The 22014-nt window shown below is 39.3% G+C and overlaps 3 protein-coding genes across 10 annotated transcripts in view; 2 read left to right on the top strand and 1 right to left on the bottom strand.

Annotated features, from left to right (window-relative positions):
- The window catches only part of BRCC3 (BRCA1/BRCA2-containing complex subunit 3), a 130651-nt gene extending 118985 nt beyond the window's left edge, over positions 1-11666 (bottom strand). The window contains exons 1-3 of one of the 2 annotated variants that reach the window (XM_037821074.1): positions 11454-11666; positions 10793-10809; positions 10232-10286 (exon numbers count right to left, since the gene is read on the bottom strand). In XM_037821074.1, coding sequence (XP_037677002.1) covers positions 10232-10286; positions 10793-10809; positions 11454-11576 — 195 coding nt within the window. In that variant the 5' untranslated portion in view covers positions 11577-11666. The remainder of the gene's footprint in view (positions 1-10231; positions 10287-10792; positions 10810-11453) is intronic. The other variant, XM_037821075.1, reaches the window with a different exon arrangement.
- Positions 11667-11915: 249 nt separating this feature from the next.
- On the top strand, positions 11916-21793 carry CMC4 (C-X9-C motif containing 4). Of its 5 annotated transcripts, none has more exons than XM_037821081.1 (3): positions 11916-12051; positions 19317-19384; positions 21413-21793. In XM_037821081.1, exons 2-3 carry the CDS (start codon positions 19327-19329, stop codon positions 21559-21561), a joined length of 207 nt encoding a protein of 68 aa, XP_037677009.1. In that variant the 5' UTR covers positions 11916-12051; positions 19317-19326; the 3' UTR covers positions 21562-21793. The 5 variants fall into 5 exon arrangements, with proteins under 5 accessions (XP_037677009.1, XP_037677011.1, XP_037677010.1 ...); XM_037821083.1 differs by lacking the exon at positions 11916-12051 and adding an exon at positions 12171-12291; XM_037821082.1 differs by lacking the exon at positions 11916-12051 and adding an exon at positions 12400-12531.
- MTCP1 (mature T cell proliferation 1) lies at positions 12187-18012 on the top strand. 3 transcript variants are annotated; one of them, XM_037821078.1, is made up of 5 exons: positions 12187-12291; positions 17210-17361; positions 17480-17650; positions 17731-17782; positions 17870-18012. In XM_037821078.1, exons 2-4 carry the CDS (start codon positions 17257-17259, stop codon positions 17776-17778), a joined length of 324 nt encoding a protein of 107 aa, XP_037677006.1. In that variant the 5' UTR covers positions 12187-12291; positions 17210-17256; the 3' UTR covers positions 17779-17782; positions 17870-18012. The 3 variants fall into 3 exon arrangements, with proteins under 3 accessions (XP_037677006.1, XP_037677005.1, XP_037677004.1); XM_037821077.1 differs by lacking the exon at positions 12187-12291 and adding an exon at positions 12402-12531; XM_037821076.1 differs by lacking the exon at positions 12187-12291 and having other exon boundaries at positions 12546-17361.
- Positions 21794-22014: the final 221 nt, after the last annotated feature.

The following is a 22014-nucleotide window of genomic DNA, read 5'->3' as shown; positions in this document are numbered from 1 at the left end:
GCTCACAATGCATAAAGATGTCATTTGTGACAAGAACAGCATAAAAGAGAAGGTTGACCACAAACAGTGAATCCTAAGTTAAACCATGGGCTAGAGTTAATAGTATAATTATAAAAATGTGCTTTCATCAATTATAACAAATGTATCACACCAATACAGAGTGTTAATAATAGGGTAGTATATGGAACACTGTATTTTTCATGATTGTTCTGTAAACCCACAATTTCTCTAATTTAAAAAAAATGTAAAGAGAGAGAGGGAGGGGGCAGATGGAAGAATATAGGTACCATGTATGTGGAGGCTATTGAAGTCAAGTTGGGATCAACACATCCTAAATTGGAATAGATTTAGTATGCTAAATGTAATCCTTATGGTAACCATAAAGAAAATATCTAGAACATCTACACAAAAGGAAAGGATAAGTGATTCAAAATGACTCATTATAAAAGATCATCTAAAGAAAAAGGCAGGCAGTATTGGCGGAAAGAAGGGACAAAAAAGGGGTAAGACTTACAGAAACAATTAGTAAAATGGCCAAAGTAAATCTTGCCTTATAAATAATTTACTTAAATGTAAATGGATTAGACTCTCCAATCAAAACGCAGAGACTGGTAGAATGGATAAAGAAACATGACTCAACCATATGTTGTTTATAAGAGACCAATCTTAGATCCATAAATACAAATAGGCTGAAAGTGAAAGGATAAAAAAAATTATTCATTAAAATAGTAATCAAAAGAGAGCAGGGGTGGCTATATTAACATCAGACAAAATAGACTCTAAGTCAAAAACTATGAAAGACACAAAGGACATTATATATTGATAAAAGGGCCAATTCAACAAGATTTCACAGTTATAAACATATGTGCACCTAACAGCAGAGCACCAAAATATACAAGGCAAACACTGACAGTATTGAAGGGAGAAATACACAGTTCTACAATAATGGTTGGAGATTTCTTTACACCACTTTGAACATAGGATAGAACATCTAAACAGAAGATCATTAAGGAAACAGAGGACCTGAACAACACTATAAATTAGATATAATCAACATAAATAGAACAATTCACCCAACGATGGCAGAATACACAGTCTTCTTAAGTGCACATGGATCATTTTCTAGGATACACCATATGTTAGGGCACAGGAGAAATCTAAATAAAATTTTAAATATTGAAATCATAAAAAGTAACTTCTCTTACCACAATGGAATGAAGCTAGAAATCAGTTAGAGAAGGAAAAATGGAAATTTTACAAATATATGGATATTAAACAGCATACTCCTAAAAAAAAAAAAAACAATGGGTTAAAGAAGAAATTACAAGAGAAATTAGAAAACAGAGACAAATGAAAACAAAGACAAAACATATCAAAACTTATGGGCTGTAGTGAAGGCAGTGCTCAAAGGAAAATTTGTAGCTATGAATGCCTATATTAATAAAGAAAGATCTCAAATTAATAATCTAAACTTACATCTTGAGGAACTAGATAAACAAGAGCAACATAAGCCCAAAGTTAGAGGAGGAAAGGAAATAAAATAATTAAGATTAGAGTGGAAATAAATGAAACAGAGAACAGAAAAACAACAGAGAGAATCAACAAAACCAAAAAGTTGGTTCTTTGAAAAATCAATAAAATTAACAAATCTTTAGCTATACTAACAAAGAAAAAAGAGAAAGGGCGTAAATAACTGAAATCAAAAAGTTATATGGTGATATCACTATTGACCTTATAGAAATAAAAAGGATTATAAGAAAATATTATGAACAATTGGACACCAAAAAATTGGATCATCCACAGGAAATGGAAAAATTCTTAGAATTACATCAATTATCAAAATTGACTCAAGAAGAAAAAAAACATCTACAAACCTATAAAAAGTAAAGGGATTTGAATCAATAATCAAAAACCTTCCACCAAAGAAAAGTCCAGGACCAGATAGATGGCTTCATGGACGAAGACTACCAAACATTAAAGAAGAATTCAAGAAGAGGGAACACTTCCTAATTCATTCAATCAGGTCAGGATTACTTTGATACCAAAACCTGGCAAAGACATCACAGGAAAACAAAATTACAGGCTAATTTCCCTTATGAATACAGATGCAAAAATTCTCAACAAAATACTAGTAAAATGAATGCTACGATATATTAAAAAGATTACATACCATGACCAAGTGGGATTCATCCCAGGAATGCAAGGGTGGTTCAACATAGGAAAATCAATCAATGTAATAAACTACATAAATAAAATGAAGTATTAAAACTACATGACTATCTCAATAGATGTAGTAAAGGCATTCAGCAGTATTTAGCATCTTGATAAAAGAAAACACAGAAAAGTAGGAATAAAAGGTAACTTTCTCAACATGATTTATGAAAACCCCACAGATAACATCATACTCAATAGTGAATGAGTTAAAACATTCACCCTAAGATCAGGAAGACAAAGATGCCCTCTTTTCATAAACTCCTGTTCAATATTATACTAGAAGTTCTTGCCAGAGCAATTAGGCAAGGAAAAGAAATAAAAGGTATCCAAATTGGAAAGGAGGAGGTAAAATTATCTCTATTTGTAGATGAGATGGTCTTATATATAGAAAGCCCAAAGGAATGCACAAGAAAACTATTAGGGCTAATAAATGAATTCAGCAAAGTGGCAGGGTACAAGATCAGTACACAACAGACAATTGTGAACACTAGCAATGACCAATCCAAAGAGGAAATTAAGAAACCAATTACATTTACAATAGCATCCAAAAGAATAAAATATTTAGGAAAAATTTAACTAAGAATACAAATGACTCATATACTGAAAACTATAAAACATTACTTAAAGAAATTAAAGAAGATCTAAATAAATGCCAAAACATATAATGTTCATGGAATGGAAGAGTTAACATTGTGTGGATAATATGTCACTATTATCCAAAGCAATATAGAAATTCAATGCAATCCCTATTAAAATCCCTTTTGGGTGGAAATGCAAAACCCAATCCTCAAATTTATATGGAACTGCAAGGGGTCCCAAATAGCCAAAGCAATCTTGAAAAAGAGCAAGTTGGAGGACTTACACTTCCTGAATTCAAATTGCATTACAAGTGACAGTAATAAAAACAATGTGGTAATAGCAGAAAGACAAACAAATAGATCTGTGGAACAGAACTGACAGTCCAGAAATAGATCCACATATCTTTGGCCAATTGGTTTTTGAAAAGGGTGCTAAGTACCTGCCAGGGGGAAAGAACAGTCTCTTCAATGAATGATAGAATGATGTTGAGAAAACAGGATATCCACATACAGAATAATGAAATAGAACTCTATCTCATACCACATAAAAAAGTCAATTCAAAATGGCTCAAGGACACAACCATAAAGGCTAAACATATACAACTCTTAGAAGATAACATAGGGACAAATCTCTATGACATGGGATTTGGCAATGGATTCTTAGATACGACATCAAAAGCATAAGCAACAAAAGAAACAATTTTGTACAAATAACTGTACACCAATGAATTAGATAAACTAGATGAAATGGACAAATTCTTAGAAACATACAACCTACCTACATTCAATCAAGAAAAAATATAAGATCTCAACAAATCAATTCCTATTAAAGACATTGAATCAGTAATCAAAAACCTGCTGACTAAGAAAAGCCAGAAACAGACGGCTTTAAAGTAGAATTCTACCAAACATTCCAAGAAGACTTAACTTCAATTCTGCTCAAACTCTTCCAAAAAATTGAAGAGGAGGGAATACTCCATAATTCATTCTACAAGGCCAACATCACCCTCATACAAAGGCCAGATAAAGACACCACAGAAAAGAAAATTACAGACCAATATCTCTTATGAATATAGATGCAAAAATCCTCAACAAAATACTAGTAAACTGATTCTGACAGCCCATTAAAAGAATTCTATACCACGATCAAGTGGAATTTATCCCAGGTATGCAAGGCTGGTTCAACACAAGAAAATCAATTAATGTAATACACTACTTCAATAAATCAAAGAAGGAAAACCACATGATCATCTCAATTGATGCAGAAAAGGCATGTGACAAAATCCAGCAACCTTTCTTGATAAAAACACTTAGAACACTAGGAATAGAAGGAATTGAGTAATCGCCACAGAGACAGTATGGCTCACAAAGCTGAAAATATTTACCTTCTGGCCCTTAAAGAAAGTTTGCAACTCCTGGCATGTCTCTCAATGGATCATGAGCATGTAACACTAATTTCCTGTTGTAGAGAATATATGTTCATTCATACAATATATATTTATTAAGCACATACTATATGCAAGGCACTACATGAGGGCCTAATATACAAAGACAAGCAGGATACAGTCACAACTCCAGAGAACCTCACAATCCAGGAAGAGAGACAGACAGGTAAATAACTCTAAGACAATATAGGCACTATAATAGATAAATGCTGAAGGAGCTAGAGCAGCAGAGGATGATATCTAACCTAGGCCAGGGGTCAGGGAAGATTTCTTAAAGGAGGTAGGTGGCACCCGGGATGAACTTCAAGAAATAAGGAGTTAGGCAGAGAAGGAGAAGGGAGCATTCTAGGCATAGTATACAGGAGATACAAGGAGAGAAACAGCATAGCATGACCTGGAAACTGACATAATTCATCATCATGGTTGGGACTGGGATACATGTAAAGAAAAGTAAGGTACTGAGGCTGGAGACAAACAGAAATGAGATCATGAAGGGTCTGAATGCTTCAATAATCAGACTTTATTCTAAAGGTAACAGAAAAACCATTGAATTTTAAGCAGAGATGTGCTCTCAAAAGATAACATACTGGTCTATGGTGAGCCACGGATGCAGGTCTCTATTCTGCAGGATGGGATTTGTTAAAGTTGTCAAGAATAAGGCCTATTTCAAGATATACCAAGTGAAATTTAGAGAAGACGAGAAGGTAAAACTGATTACTATGCTCGGAAATGCTTCATAATCCAGGATAAAAATAAGTACAACACATCCAAATACAGGATGATAGTTCATGTAACTAACAGGGATATTATTTATCAGATTGCTCATGCCCATATAGAACGGGATATGATAGTCTGTGCAGCTCATGTTCATGAACTTCCGAAGTATTGTGTGAAGGTTGGCCTGACAAATCATGCTGCAGCATATTGTGGTGGGCTGCTGCTGGCCCGCAGGCTCCTCAACAAGTGTGGCAGGGACAAGAGCTATGTAGGCCAGGTGGAGGGAACCGGGGAGGTGAACTACAATGTGGGAAGTACTGAGCTCAACCTGGGGCCTTCACCTGCTACTTGGATGCAGAGCTTGCCAGAACCACCACTGGAAATCAAGTTTTGGGGGGCTGTGAAAGGAGCTGTGGCTGGCAGCTTATCTATTCCCCAGTTATGATTCAGAAAGCAACAAATTCCATGCAGAATTACATCAGAAGCACATCATGGGTTAAAATGTTACAAATTATATGAATTACCTAATGGAAGAAGATGAAGATGCTTACAAGAAACAATTCTGTCAATACATAAAGAACAATGTAACTCCAGACATGGAGGAAATATACAAGAAAGCCCATGCTGCTATAGGAGAGAATCCAGTCTATGACAAAAAGCCTAAGAAAGAAGTTAAAAAGAAGAGGTGGAACCATCCCAAAATGTCTCTTGCCCAAAAGAAAGATCAGGTAGCTCAGAAGAAGGCAAGTTTCCTCAGAGCTCAGGACTGGGCTGCTGAGAAAGCTAAACAAAATTGCAATTTTCTGTGAATAGTTTTCAAACAGAGACAATAAAGTTATTGACCTGAAAAAAAAATTATATACTAAGCTGTGAGAAGAACAGACTGGAGGCAAGAGGGTTTTCAAGGCAAGGAGACCGGTGGAGAGGCTACAAATCAAGCAGAAGAAGAAAGGGAGGGAGGAATTCAGGTTAATGGTTCTTAATGTTAGGGCAGTGGGTTCCAAACTTGACTGCACATTAGAACCAGCTGGAGAGCTTTTAGGAACTCCTGCTGCCCAGCTTAAACTCTAGACCAACTAAATCAGAATATCTGGGGGTGGGAGCCAGGCATCAGTATTTTGTAAAGATCCTATGCTGATTTGAATCTGCAGGATTACTATCTAAACTTACAGCCTGTCAATTTGATGGAATTTTGGATGTAGAGCTTTCCTCCATTTCTGCTGACTTTTTTTCTTTTTTTTTATTAATCTCTTAAAACATTATACGTGTTAATTGTGAAGATATGGCTGGGTCTGGTTCAACACCTTGCTTTGTTTTATTTCTTTAGTGGCTTACCACGACCACCACTGTATGTGAGAGAGACAGCGAGAGAGGGGGAGGTGTGTGGGAGAGAGAGAGAGAGGAGAGAGAGGCATTAGGCTTAGATTATTTTCCAGGATTTCATTGAAAGTGAAACAAAATAACCACAATGAACAATGTAGATTTTGAAAGAGTGTTTAGGCTGGTGTGCATGTAAGAGGGAAAAAAGTCATGAGTGAAGATAAGAGTCACAAAGAAAAGTCAGGATGCTGACAGAGAATAGAACTTAATGTGATGTTTTTAGGGAGTTCCTAGGTCACATTTGGTAGTTCATGCATTATTTTATTGACCTGCCCAGTGCTCCAAAATATGTTCTTGAAATACTTCTGCATTTTGTCTGTATTATATTGGAATCTTTAGGAGTCTTCCATTAAATTTTTACTGTTATACCAAAGGAATGACAATTAAGTCTGTGACTTAAAGAGTATACTCTTTAGGAATCAGAACAGAACCAACAACATTTCAGCATGCAATCTTTTCTGTCTGCTATTATGTACTCTTAGAACATGTCAAGAATCATTTTCCCATTACATTATGACAGATTAACACTGATTTATGATAAACAAAGGACATATTCATGGCCCTGGAGAGATAAGAGCACAAATAAATTTCCCCCTTTACCTCCTGTCTCCCCAGGGATGTTGATCCATTAATTATTTCACCCTCCTTTTCATACATTTTCAATCAATGTCTTTCTCTTTTTATTACAGAAGTTCTGGGTTTACAGAACAATCATGCATAAAATACAGGATTCCCATATACCAGCCTATTTTTAACACCCTTCATGGGTGTAATACATTTGTCGCAATTGATGAAAATGCATTTTAATAATTATAAGTGCATTTTAACAATTCTACTATTAATTATAGTCTATGGTTTAACTTTCAGTTCACTGTTTGGGTTGGACAGTTCCATGGATTTTTTTAAAATTTATTCTAGTACCATATATACAGCCCAACATTTCCACATTTAGCACATTTGGATATATATTTCTGTGTTGTTAATTACATCCACAATGTTGTGCTACCATACCACCACCCATTACCAAAACATTCCCATCATTCCAAACTGAAACTCAGTACATTTTAAGCCTTAACTCCGTAGTCCTTATCCCCACCCCTTTCCCTGGTAACCTATATTCTAGACTCTAATTCTATGAGTTTCATTATTGTTATTGGTTCATATCAGTGAGATCAAACAATATCTGTCCTTTTGCATCTGGCTTATTTCACTGAACACGATGTCTTCAAGATTCATCCATGTTGTCACATGCATCAGGACTTCACTCTTTTTTATAGCCATATAATATTCCATTGTATGTTGTGCTGGTTTGAATCTATTATGTACCCCAGAAAAGCCCCATGTTCTTTTAATGGAGGGGAGAGCCCAGCCACCACCCCACTGTTCAGAGCCTGGGCCCCAGAGATGGCAGAAAATCTGGGTACTGCCCCAATGATTGGGGAGGGTGGAGCCGAAAACAAGGTGGTCTCCCCAATGCTTGGATATGTTGGAGCAATCACCCCAGCATAAGCCTTTGGAAAGGGTGGGACTGCAGCTCTCTTAAGCCCCAAGGATAAAACATCATTCTATAAATGATTCTTGGACTTTGAAATCTAACGGAGTTTGCCCTGTGGGTTTCAGGAATTGTTTTGTTCCCTTAAACCCTGTTTTCCTTACTACTTCTCCTTATGGCAATGGGAATGTTTATCCTATGAATGTCCCTTCTTTGTATATTGGAAGCAGATAAGTTGTTCTAAGTGTTTCACAGGTCCACAGCCAGAGGAGAATCTTGCCTTAGGACAGATCACGCCTCTAACTGATTTTGATAAGACTTTGTAGTTAATATTGTACTGAAATGATTTAAAGCTTTTGTGATATGTGATGCAATGATATGTTGCATATGAAAAAAAAAAACATGTCTTTTTGGGGTCCAGAGGGTGGAGTGTGCTGGCTTGGATCTGTTATGTACCCAGAAAAGGCTATGTTCTTTTAATCCATTCTTGTGGGTGAAGGCCTATTGTTGAGTGGGATCTTTGGATTAGGTTGTTTCCATGGAGATGTGACCCCTACCCATTCACAGTGGGTCTTATTTCCCTTGCTGGAGTCCTCTGTGACAGGATAAAAGGCAGAGACATTTTGGACACAGCTCAGAGATACTTAGAGAGACAATAGCCAGAGACATTTTTGAGAGGGGGAACCATTTTGAAACCAGAACCCAGGAGAAGGAGCAGCAGTCGCTATGTGCCTTCCCACGTGACAAAGGAACCCAGGATGCCATCGGCCTTTCTTTAGAGAATGTACCCTGTTGTTGATGCCTTAGCTTGGACACTTTATGGCCTTAAGACTGCAACTTTGTAACCAAATAAACCCCCTTTATAAAAGCCAATCCATTTCTGGTGTTTTGCATTCCAGCAGCATTAGCAAACCAGGACAGATTTTGGTACTGGGATTGGGGTGCTGCTGCTGCTGCTGAGTTTGCAAATACCAAACATGTTGGAACGGCTTTGTAAATGGATAAGGGGAAGATTCTGGAAGAATTGTGAGGAGCTTGATAGAAAAGGCCTAGACTACTTTGAAGAGACTGTTGGTAGAAATATGGACTGTAAAGTTACTTCTGAGGAGGCCTTGAGCAGAAATGATGAATGTGTCATAATGACCAATATTTACTGGGTACTTGCCACGTGTCCAGCACTTGGAACAATACTTTGCATGTATTAACTTACTTAATCCTCCCAATGACCCAATGAGGTTGGAACCATTATTATACCCATGTATAAGTGCTATATATACATTACCCCAATCTAATTGTCACAAGAACTCCATGAGGTTGGTAGTTGTCATTACCTGTTTTGCAGATGAAGAAACAGAGGTTCATAGATGTTAAGTAACATGCCCTAAGTCACACAGTAAGTAGCAGAGTAAGGACTGGAAGACAGACTTGTCTAACCTCAATGCCTGGGGAAGCTAATGTTGCCCAGGAAGACATAATGGAAGAAGATGGCCAAGGCAGAAACTTGGAGAATAGCAAAATTTGATGCATAGACAGAGGAGGAAGAATCTATAAAGGATAGGGAGGAGAGAGGAACAAGGGAAAAACAGCAAAAACCATGAGACCCAGAGAGAGTTTCAAGGAGAAAGAATGTCACCAAAGATTAAGTAAACTAAGCACTGAGAAATAACCCACCATAAGTAGCAATGAAGAGACACTTGGAGAGGTGGTATTGGAAACCAGACCTCAGTGAGTCTGATGGGGGAAGGCAAAGTAAGGACTATAGCCTATTCTTTTAAGAAATCTGGCTATTAAGGGGAAGATATGAGAGTAGTGGCTACAGAATAGGGTTGAGAAGTTCTTTTTCTTTCCTTTCTGAAAATGAAGAGTATTTTAAGCACATTTGCATCTTAAGGGAAAAGAGCCTGGCAACAGGAAAAGGCTGAAGACCCAGGAGAGAAAAGGTACACTTGATAAGGAAGGTCATTGAGGAAGCTGCAGGAATGCGCTTTGGCTAAGAAAAGGACTTCTTTCATTGATACAGGAAGAAAGGAGGCAAAGTGATTAATGCTAGGAAATTTGTATATACCATGTATATGACAATGCTGTGAACCACATGCCAAAGTCTCAAGGAAAGTGGGAGAAGGGCCAGAAAACCAGCAGATGAAAGCAACGAGAAGGGCAGGAGCACAGTGTCAATAGAGATTTATTATTCGTATTTATCAAGTAGTAATAATGTGCTACAAAGAACCAAAAATTAGGTCCTGTTCCTAGGGAATAGATTTGTAAGTTGATTTTACCTGAAGGAACACCCCAGCCAGCCACAAATGTAAGACTGCAAAATTCGATTCCCCTGGCTGAGATCATCAGAGTACAGAGATCCCTCCCCAACTGCACGTTCCCATTATGCAAAATTCTAGCACACATACCTTTTCAGCAACTGTGCGCATTTCAGTTCCAGTATATGCAAATTTTGAGCCATTCCTATTAGGAATAAGTTAGGAAAAAAAGGGGGGAACTGGGGTTTGGATATAAGAAGGAATTCAAGCAAAATAACAGTTTTTGCAATGAAGCCTTAGCAGAGACAACAGAAGATGAGGAAAAGTAAACTGAAGCTTTATAACTGCAATCATGTATCTATTAGAAGCAATCTGGGTCTCATTTTAAGTGGCTGAATGCATAAAGTTATCATGAGTAAAGCTAAACTACTGGAATCATAGGTATTAAGGAGGTGGGTTTGAGGAGTACATACCATCTGCTATACTTCAAAGTTTAAATAAAGGTTACCCAAAACTTTATTGACCCGACAATTTAGACAGAGGAACGGGTCATTGTAGGGGGGGGGGGGTACGACACGACTGTGTAACTGAGGGAGCTCCTGACTTGTAATTTAGCATACAATCCGTACACAATATCAGCAAAATTGTCCTACTTTTGAGATAACAATGACATAAAGATCATAAGATAGGAATAAACAAATATAGTCTTACCTTGGGTCATCATTCAACTAGAGTGGGAAAGAGGAGAAAACGTTAGTGATCATAATACGTTTATTTGATGCAGATGGATGCAGAAAATTATATGGAAATTAGGTCATGTATTCTTGTATACTAACACGAAAGGCTGGAGGATTCTTATGTTATATTTTAAGCAACTAAATTGCATTTCCTCATCCTCCTTCACCCCCTCCCCCTCCCCCTGAACTTTGTCACAGCGGAAGCTAAAAAGTTTCCCTGAAAACCTCTCCTCTCTTAGGTTCTTTGATACACTTAAAATGCTTTTTCGATACATCTGCTACCCTAGAAGGAAGACTGGCGGCGAGGCCAGGGGCTCTAACCACCGCCTTCTGCTTCCCTAATACACGGTCCTCATCATTTTATGATGTCTTCCTGGGCTGACTCCTTGCAGTTTTGGTCAGTGGGGTGAAAACCCTTTTAGAAAACCCAGGACTCCCAAGGGCTTCTACGGATCGCTGGGGGCGTGCGGGGAAACTGAACAAACGTCAGCCGGCGGAAGGAAACAGGGCTCACGCCAAGGATCGAAGTCAGGGGTGCCTGTGGCCTCCGCAGTCCCGGGAGCCGCCGGCCCCCGCTCGGGGGATACGCTGGGACTCTTCAGCAGGGCTTCAGCCAGGCCGACTGACCTACTCACCTCCCCTATACACAGCCCCATCACCTCCTCCTTTTCTGTGCTCAGGGCATGGTTGAGACAAACCAGGAAAGCGTCAGACTCGAGATGAACCGCCTGCACCGCCTGCACCACCTGCACCGCCATCTTGGTCGGACCCTGCTCACATCCGCGTCGGGCCCACTCCGGCCTGGCCAACCCGGTGCTCCGGCGCCAGGCTCTCCACGCTCCGCCCAGGCGCCGGGTTGCTGAGGGGCGGGGCCTCGGCCGCGAGACGGGGGCGGGGCCCGCCCAGCGGCACCTGGGAAACGCCCGCGCCGGTTCCGGCAGGGCGTGGCCGCAGGGGCTAAGAGCGGTGGCGGGCTGGGGGGAAGCGTCAGGTAGGGGCGCGGTGGTGGGAGCCGAGGCAGAGCCCGCGGCTCTGAGCCTGACGCAGTTCATTAGCGGTGCCCGAGCGCCTCAGTCAGGCGCCTCCCGAGCCTGGCGCCCATTTTGCCAGCCTGCTGAGGAGAGCCCTGCGCGGCCTACACGCTCCGGCGGACGAGCCTCCGAGGCGGGGATCGCTGCTCGCGCCGGCCTCTTGAGCCAGGGGGACGATCTTTTGAAATTCGGTCCTAAAACAGTTAAGGCTTTCTTTTATTTTTGTTTTATTTCTAAGTCACAGCCCCTGAATCTCGCAAAACTCTTCCCGGACCACTTCCGGTGACCCGACCTCCCCTCGTAACTTCATTTCAGGCTGACTTCGGCCCCGGGATGCCCTTTGGTCGCCCCGGGCTTGCCTGGTCGGGGATTTGGGCGCCCGGAAGTTTTGGCCCAGCTGTCTTAGAGGCGGTTTAATTAGCCCAAGAAACATTAGCTTCATGTGAGTAACCTTTTGCAGAAACAGAGTGATACAGTGTATCTTAAAAAGTATCACTTTTGAGCTGGGTTTCGGCTACTTTCTACAAAACGTTTTATGCATTCGTTTCGTAAGGGGAAGAGGAATTTGGGGGACTTCAGCTTTTATTCAAACTCGAATATGTTACATCAAATATACAGAGTACAAGTTGCCTCAGCTCTCCTTGTCTCAGTGGTAACAGACTTGGTGAAACGATATGTAAAGGTAATTTTATTTTAAGGTATTTCAAACGTCAAGGGTAAAAGTACAGATCTTCTAACTTCCAAATTTAGAAATGACACGTGGATTTTGGGAACGATTCTAAATCAAAGAAAAAATATTTGCCCTACTGCCTCCACAGCAATTCCATGTTTGTTTTTGTTTTTGTTTTTGTTTTTTTTTCCTAGTCCCTGTATAGTTTTGAAGCCAGGCAGAGATGGCAGTACTGGAAAGGGAACCTTCCTAAGGTGCTACTTGAAGTGGTGTTGATGCTTTGCTCTTTTCTCCCAAGTCAGTTCCAACCAAAGTCTCCCACGGAGAGGGCCCCCATCCAGTAGAACTATCTGTGATGTATTATGCCAGCGACCTCCATTTTTACATAATGTTTAAGGATTACACGGCACATTTTCCCATGGTTAAGTTTGATAATGATAACTGTTTGGCAAATTTTCAAGTCTGTAATTACTTGGGATCCACCTAAATTTGCCCTTAACTTTCACCATATATGATTTTCAGTTACTGTTTGTGGCCAGCATGCCCTGCTCTGTTGGGGCAGAGATGGCTGTTCTACTCTAGTACTTTTGATGGTGGGATATTTTGAGTTTATAAAGTGCCTTCAGGTACCTTCAAGAAGAAAAACACCTTTAGTTAGTTGGTGGTCTTAGTCTTATATTCCAGAGTGACATTCACTAACTTTTATAATGCTCATGGCTGCATCTTACTGCTGTAAATGATGTAGAGAAAAATAAACCATTAACATTTGTAGCAAGTTTATAATGTGCTAGGCACTCTGCTAAGCATTTATATACCTCGTGTATGTAAACCACCCCAATTGGAATCAGAATATGCATCTTCCTAGCTGTGTGAACCTTGGGCAAGTTACCTGACTTCTCTGTGCCTTAGTTTCCTCATGTTTAACTGGGAATAATAATAGTACCAACCTCATAGGGTGGTTGTGAAGATTAAATGAGTCTATATACATAAAGCATATAGGACAGGCTAAATGAGTGCTGTAATTATTGTGTTCTTTAATGCTCATTTTGCACATCAGGAAATTGAGGTGGACACAGGTTAACTTGTCTGAGGTCACAAAGCTAGTAAGTGGCAGAATCAGAATGCCTGCATTTTTGTCCATAATGCAATAAAACATTTTGATAATTTCATCCATTATAATTGGGTGAGTTTATTAATTGACTTCAAATAAAAGAAGTGTATTCAACCGTTGAATGCTAAAAACTGCTCAAACACCCAGAAATTAAAGAATATCTATACTTTAAAAAAAAACACAAAGGAATTCATTCTGTAAAGGAAAAATGATGGTTTTATTTATATTTACTTCCTGAGGAAGCTCTTCTCTGTTATGTGTCATCCATTCAGAACATAATTTACAAAATACTAAGAAATTATCTAGCTCAGCATGGTCTCTGGTCATGGCGTCAAGGTGACCCCCTTGGTGTCAATCTCTTTTAAAGTCTCTTATCTAAACATTTATTTGAACCTATTTGTATTTACAGCTGGTATTATTCCTCGCCTTGAGTTCCACAGGTTTATTATATTCTCTGTGTTATATTGCATTTTGTACCTAAGTTTATCTTGAGGTTTGAAGAGGTTCATCATAGTTCTTTTGGAATCAAGCATCATGTGAAGAGAAATGTTCTCTAGTCAAATAAATTTGGGAAATGTTAAACAAAATAAAGTTTCTTTACTGCATAACTTGCCAGAGCTTTTACTATGCTGATGTGTTTTATGACACTCCAAGATTCCCAAACTTACTTGACCAAGAAGATGTTGGAGGCAAGCATTCTAAGAACCATATTTAGGGAAATGGTGGTTTAGTCATACCCTGTGATTTTGTAGGCTTTGATCTTAATCCCTCACACTCAGCCTTTGGTGTTCTCTACTGAAGATGTTTTTGGTTCATGCTCATATGGCAGCTTCTCTATCCCTTGATCACTTCAGTTGCCTTTCTCTGGGCCTTCCTGCTGTCTCTGAATGGTTGAGCACAGAAATCCAGAATAATGTGCTAAGGTTTGTTCCTAGGCTCCTGCTGCTGGTGCTCAGCATGGTGGCCTTTGGGGCCCAGCAGCGTATCACACTGCTTTTCTTTTGAGAATATTTTGTGGCTCAAAGACCTCTTAGTAGTGATCATAGTAACTCACTGTCATTTATTGGTCACACTTCTGTCTTTTGTGCTCAAACCCAGACTTTCATATATTTTATTTTGACAGTGGTAGTTACTGGGTTTTTGTTTGTATGTCTCCTTTTCAAATCCTTGGGGAGGAAGAGAGACAGAACAAATGGAGAAAAAAATGGCTTTACAAAATTATAGCTAGAGGCTCACACCTAGAGAACCAATCTCCACCATATATACGTGACTAATTATAACTGCCACTCCTTTGTTTTCCCTCCCTGCCCTTCATACATATCCACCCACTCATAGTAACATTGTTTGACCAGTATTTCAGACTTGAGATGCCCGGTACTGTATCATCCCTGCTACTGAGGAGCTCACAATACTGTATTTTGAGGGAGACAGTACTTGCAAAATAAGCAGAGAGAAAATATGTAGAGCAATTTGTAATTAAGGACCAAAATGTGAACTTTAGTTTAGACATAAATGCTACAGTAGTCAGGAGGCAAAAAAATTCTTTAAAAGTTTTCATGGAGGAGGCAGGTACTGACATAGGCAGAAGGGCCTGCGGAAGCATTTTAGGCACGTGGAAAGGAAGAGTAAAGGTGTGGAGCTAGAAATGAGCCTGGTGTTTGGGGGAAAGTTTGTCCCAAATACAGTGGTAGTAGTGGTGATTGTTGGTAAGAGCAATGGGTCGGATCAGGATCTAACAAGAATTTGGACTCATTAAAGGAGGAGGGGGGGTACTTTGCAGATGATTCTTAAACAGGAGAGTGCTTTAGGAAAGTGAATCTGGCTGATTGGCTTTCATTGGTAGGTTGGAGAAAGATGCTGGAGACCAATTTCAATATTAGAGGATCCAGGCATATGGTATGTTTTGAAGGGGGAATGGGGTGGAAATGGAAGTGGAAAACAGAGCAAATCTGACGTATTTTGCAGAGGATGAAACAATAGAACTGGTGATGATAGGATGTAGCAACTAAAGAAGAGGATAGAAGTCTGAGAGAACTCCAAGTTTTGAGTCTGCAGAATTAGGAGCATGGTTGCCCTTGAGAGAAATCAGGATTTGGTTAAAGGAGAATGGGCTCCATTTTGGATGAGTTGGAAATGAGAGAGCAAATCCACATGAAAAGATAAGACTGGAGCTTACCCCAAGCTCAGAGTTAGAGCCCCTCAGGATACAGTGGGTGAAGCAACTGTGATGGTCTTAAGTTACTCACTGAAAGCAGATCATTTCTTAAGTCTATAAAGGTATTGCCAACAGCATTTAAGAAAAAAAATCATACTCAGATTTTGGTCCTCAAAAAGAGAGATTGGTTTAGCTCATTTAGTTCTTATCCCTGGCTAATTTTTTAAAAGTTGGGTTATTTCTTAGTCTGCATCACACTGCATTCTGGCATCTGATTTGCTATTGAGAATCTCATCTTGAGAGTTTAACAACTTCTCAAGCTGTGCTGAAGTCCCTTTTCCACCTAACGGCCACCTAATGGGAATAGGAAGGTCTTTGTTTTGTGGGGCAGATCCTACAGTGTCATATCTGTTCTATGCCAAAGGCAGGAATACAGTAAAACCAGGCTGTGATGCTGAGTGGGGTCCAAAAGCTTCAGTTAAGCAAAATGCATGTCATGTTATTGCAAGGCACTGAAATGAAATTGTGGCTTGGGCAGAGGATCGCCGATGGAGTTTAGACCCATATCTGCATTGCAGAGAGTTGTCCTGACTGTCCAAACAGGCCAGGAGGTGTGCTTATTTTTACCTTTCTTGAAGGGCAGAGGGGCTGTTCTGCACTTCTGGCTTGGGAAATAGAATTTGAACCATGCCTCTTGAAAAATGGACTCCTACAACAACCTGAAGCTTTATTAAAATGCAGGAACCTAGACAGATAACTACTATTCCCTTAAAAGTCTTTTGCAGCTCAAAAATTCCATGAAACTATCTGAAATATTTTTTCCTGACATGAAAACCCCTCTGGAAACGCCCAGCCTCTATAAGTAACCTAAGTAAACTGACAAATAGATCGTTTGCCCTTTAAAAAAAAAAGTGTTATTTCAATTTAGAAAGCAATGCATATAATTTAATCTTCAGAATCTTACCTTTCAAAATGGAAATTGCTTGGAAGTGGCTTTTAACTGGGGAATATGGCATGCTTGTGTCTGTGTCTGATCTGCTTTCCTGCCAAAATGAGTGTGCCCTTAGGCACACCCTTGTGCATTTTCTGTTGCTAACTACATTTTGCCAGACACTGCTTTGTGAATGCAAAGAACGAGTGACCACTGCCAAGCTTTCTGTAGTGCTAGTCCTGTATTTTCACAGAACTCATCTAGCAGAATCTTTCAGTGCTTCGCGGTCAAGTTAGCATCGCCTGAGGCTCTGCCTGGGTGTCACTTCAACTGTCTTGCAGGGACCTTCTGATAGCCTCAGTTCTATTCAGGCTGTGCGAATAGATTAGGTTTGGTTCTGCTTGGTGGTTGCTAGTACCAGGTCACCTAGCTCACTGGTGAATTAATTCAAACCCAAAAAGTCACACCTGTGTCCTGTGCGCGGGTGCTGCAGGCTTAGGTGGAGAAAAGCAGGGATAGAATTGGAACCCAAAGCCCAGAATGGCAGGAGAGGATGTGGGGGCTCCACCCGATCACCTCTGGGTTCACCGAGAGGGTATCTACCGTGATGAATACCAGCGTACATGGGTTGCTGTCGTGGAAGAGGTAACTTTTAAAATTTTACTTATTTCTTTATTTATTTTGCTGTCAAGCAACTTGGTTTCTATCCAGTCTCAATATCCTGAAGCCCTTGGTTTTATTTGTTGATCATTCCTTTCCTTAGGAGATGAGTTTCCTAAGGGCACGAGTCCAGCAAGTTCAGGTTCCCTTAGGTGACGCAGCTAGGCCAAGTCACCTTCTTACCTCCCAGCTACCTCTAATGTGGCAACTCTACCCTGAGCAGCGCTACATGGATAACAACTCTCGTTTGTGGCAGATACAGCATCATTTAATGGTACACATTTTGTTTAATCGTTTCCATTGTATCAGAACTCTTTCAACAGAGTACTCTATAAACTTTTCTTTTTCTGACAGGTCAGGGGAGTGCAGGAGCTGTTGCTTAAGCTTTTACCTGATGATTAACCTGGTATGTACTTATATTTCTCCCCCACCCCCACCCCTTCTTTTTTACTATATTGTTTGTGGTGATTTTAATGATTTATTTTTTTTCCAGGTGCTGGGATTCTAGGAAGATATGCTCATTTGTTCTGTTCAGTATATGGCAATCACTTCATCTACCACTGCAGTGCACCCACCCTTGGGCCAGGGCGGGGCGGGGAATGGGTTGAAAACTGTTCCAGAACACAGAAGTTTAGGAAGGGTCATGAAGAATACTGCAAATGAAACTACAGAGAGAGGGTTACACAGGCAGAAAGCAAGTCAACAAAGGCATTTAGTCAGGATACCTAACTTGAAACTGACTCCTTTGGAAATTGCCATAGAATCTTTAATGGACATCATTGGCTGGAACTGGGATGTGATGAATCCCACAAAAGTCAGCACCTGCTACAGAACAGATGCCCTGATCACCAAGGACTTGGTACTGATTTAGCGAGAAGAGAGCAGCTCCTAGCAGCATCAACATCTATTTGTTGCTTATTTGCCCTGCAACAATCCACCTGCCTTTCCTTCTCCCATCCTGTAAATATCCTAGGTTTTGCTCCAGTGTTTCCCATCCCAGTACTGACCTAACTTGGATCTTCTGAGAACTTAGGGGGCTCTGAAAAAAAAAAAAAAGAGAGATTACTCACATTGATGAAAATAGCGACAAAGGCTCCTGGGCCTTTTTCCTTTCTGAAATTGTGTCTTCAAATTATTAGAAGTTGCTGATCAAAATTGTGGGAACTTAAATTCATTCTCTGGTTGAAGATATTTTAAGTAAGCTGGTTTCTGTGGGAGCTGCTTAACTGGCACCTTTCTCAGGAAGTAATAATAGCACCAAAATATTGCTGATTCCTAGGAAAGCATTTACTACCCTGGTAAAGAATTTCCTGAGTTAAGGTAGTCATAACAGTGTATATACATTAAAAGCAAGGTTTTACTTTTTAAAAAATCTTGGGAAGTAATAGCTACTATTTATTGAGTCCTTACTGCCTTCCAGGTGCTATTTTAAGTACTTTATATACTTTGTCACATTTAATCCTTCCATCAATGCTTTGAGGTAGGTATGATCCCCACTTACACATGAGTAATAAGGAAAATGGCTCAAGGAGTCTCATAATTTACCAAGGATGCTTCTGCGAATGACAGAGCTGGGCAGTGGGCCCAGGCCTGTCAGGCTGCAGAGTTGAGTCTGGCTGTTTACCCCACTACCTCCTGAGGGCCAAGTGCCATGCTGCTCATGGGCTCCTCTAGCCTAATACTGGTTTACAATATTAAAGACAGATCGATTGCATTTGAGTTTTTTCCCCATATAAAGCTAAAATCTCCCAAATCTAATGATATGGATATTATAAAAATACATTTGATTCATCCTATGAATGGGAATAGTATTTTGTAGTGCAATTATTTTCCAGCAATTGTAAGGGCATATGCTTGTCTCAGAAGAAAATTCCATGTGGAGGGGCTTTAAAGGCTTTGTGGGAAAAAAAGCGAAATAAAAATCATTTTTCTTGTTTTAGTTTTCTGGATATGCCACAGAAGGATCCGTGCCAGAAACAAGCCTGTGAAATACAGAAATGTTTACAAGGTAGTACATAAAATGTTTCTTACATTTTTCCAATTTATCTGTAAACTACAAAAGACCACTTGTTATTTTATCAGTAACTTACATTAACTCCTCTCTTGGAATGTATTATTTCTGTAATTTATCCTGAAGATTTCCCTCATTGTATCACCAAAGATGCAGAAAATAAAAAGGTATGAGATCTAAACCAGGATTTCTGAATCCTGGTTTTCCATTAGAATCACCTGGAGAACTTTAAAAAATTGCCCAGGACAATTAGAGCACACTCCTGGGGATGGGGTCTAGGCAGGAATGGGTTTCGAAAGCTAACCAGATGGATTTTAATGTGCAGAGAGAGTTGAGAAGCACTGAGCTAAGCAAAGTACTTTTAAAAAGGCACTAGTTTTAAATGGGTTGGTTATACTTCACTGCAGCTACAACTTATGTTTTAAGAGCAATCTTGCAGAAGAGGGTTTAAAATACAATTGGAATTCAGGCTGCCAAATCAGCATCTAGCTCTTAAAGGCAAAAATGAATTTCAACTAAAGCATGTTTGATGTGATTTGTCCATTTAGTTTTAAATCAGCTGCTAAGTTTGAGCAAATGTTAGAGGATTTAATTTTCTTTTAAATCAGTAAATGATTATTGGCAGAGGAGCAAATAGAAAAAAACTATTAGGTTATCCTAATTTGAAATTTGGCTTTTTGATATATTTACTCATGAAAACATAGAAACGTGAGAAGAAGAAATGTCCAAAGTTCCCCCAAAGACCCACCACCAAAGAAAACCATTGTTTGTATATTTCTTTCTACTTTTAACTTTATTCTTAGATTCTGCATTTTATTATGTGAGGAATATTTTATTAATATTTTAGATTAATCTAAAATGTTACTCTATGATGTCATTTTATTTACCCTTCCCTTCCTCCAACTTTGAGAAAAAGGAAAAATATTTTTCACATTTAATTTCTTCTACCAAATTAATTCTTACCTGATTTTGAAATAGCAACCCATGGCCAGAGGAGAACAAGAATCAAATTAAAAAGAGATGGTTACATCCCACAGAAAGACTAGAAAGAGTTAACATTAAAACCCCTACCGGATGACAAACACTGTTGTGAAGACTCCAAACATATTAAAATCATTGAATCCTCTAACCCTAAGTAGTTGCTCCGAGGATCCCCATTTTGAAGATGGCATAGAAGTTATGTAACTTGCCCAGGGTCACGTAACTAATAAGTGGTATGGTGGGGATTTGAACCCAGCTGGTCTGGCTCCACGACTAGGCTTCTAACCACCCTGCTGTACTGTCTTTTTGGTCAGAACTGTCTTTCCAATCTAGGGCTAACCACCATGCACCTGTTTCAGTGCAGAGGGACTCTGGAACTATCAACTGTAACTAATCTAGAATTTTTAGGTCAAGTCCTTCTTAACTTAAGGTCCATGTATAGCAGTGGTTGGCAAATATTTTCTATAAAGGGCCAGACGGTAAATATTTTAGGCTTTGGAGACCATAGGTCTCTATTACATATTCTGTGTGTGTTTGTGTATGTATTTACAACCCTTAAAAATGTAAAAAAGCATTCTTAGTTCACAAGCTATAAAAAGAGGCTGAATTTAACCCCCAGGCTGCAGTTTGCCAACCCCAGATATACAGACTGGAAGTACAACTCAGCAGGGGAGGTCCAGCAACCATCTTAAATTGTATGCAAACTAACATGTGGGGTACATGCATTTTTCTACTTCATCAAATTCATGAAAGGGGTTGATGACCAAAGGGGAAAAAAAGATTAAAAACCAAAGGCACAGAAGCCATTAACTCAACTTGAAAGAAAAATACCTTTTGATCACTGTATAAAACATAGGTTTCTTCCTAATTAACCTATTGGCAGGTCTCTAAATCAAAAAGAATTCAGTGGACTTGGGTATATCCTCCTCCTTCCAGTTCTCTAAATCTATAATAAAGTGAAAAGGGTTGGGAAGCACTAATCTAAAACTCCCTGTAACTTAGTCCTATGAGATCATGACTAGGGTTTGCTGGTCTGTTTTTCAGCCAACAACTACATGGAATCTAAGTGTCAGGCTGTCATCCAAGAACTGCGTAAGTGTTGTGCTCAGTATCCCAAGGGAAGATCTCTCGTCTGCTCAGGATTTGAAAAAGAAGATGAAGAAAAGCTGACACTAAAGTCTACATCAGACTAACATTCTGCTGAGAAGTTAAATGCTGCTCCAAGTTTATACCCAGCGAGTTTTATTTATCCACCTGACTCTTTCTTCAGGCCAGGTAGCAGCAAATAATGAATGAAAAAACCAACCATAAAAGTTAATGAATATGCCATCTTTGTAGAACAGACAGACTTAAAAATATATTAAAAGAAAAAATATATAGAATGTAATAAAATTGAGCTGCTAAAATAAACCTAAGTGAAAATTTTGGTTTGGTACTGAATATATTTCTTAAGACTATTAGATATAGAGATTTAATGAGTTCTCTTTAGCATTTGAGTCAAGGTTACTATTGCCATTCATAAACTAAAGTTGGATGAGGTATGTTAAGTGAACAAACTCCCACCTCCAGCATCATAATCATGCAAGTCTTTCATAGATGAGTGCTATATTAATTCCAAGGTTCCTCCAACCTAACTTGATAACTAT

The sequence above is a fragment of the Choloepus didactylus genome, chromosome X (assembly GCF_015220235.1).
Source record: "Choloepus didactylus isolate mChoDid1 chromosome X, mChoDid1.pri, whole genome shotgun sequence".
Classification (NCBI taxonomy): domain Eukaryota; kingdom Metazoa; phylum Chordata; class Mammalia; order Pilosa; family Megalonychidae; genus Choloepus; species Choloepus didactylus.
Note: the sequence above shows the minus strand (reverse complement) of the source record. Positions and strands in the feature narration are given on the sequence as shown.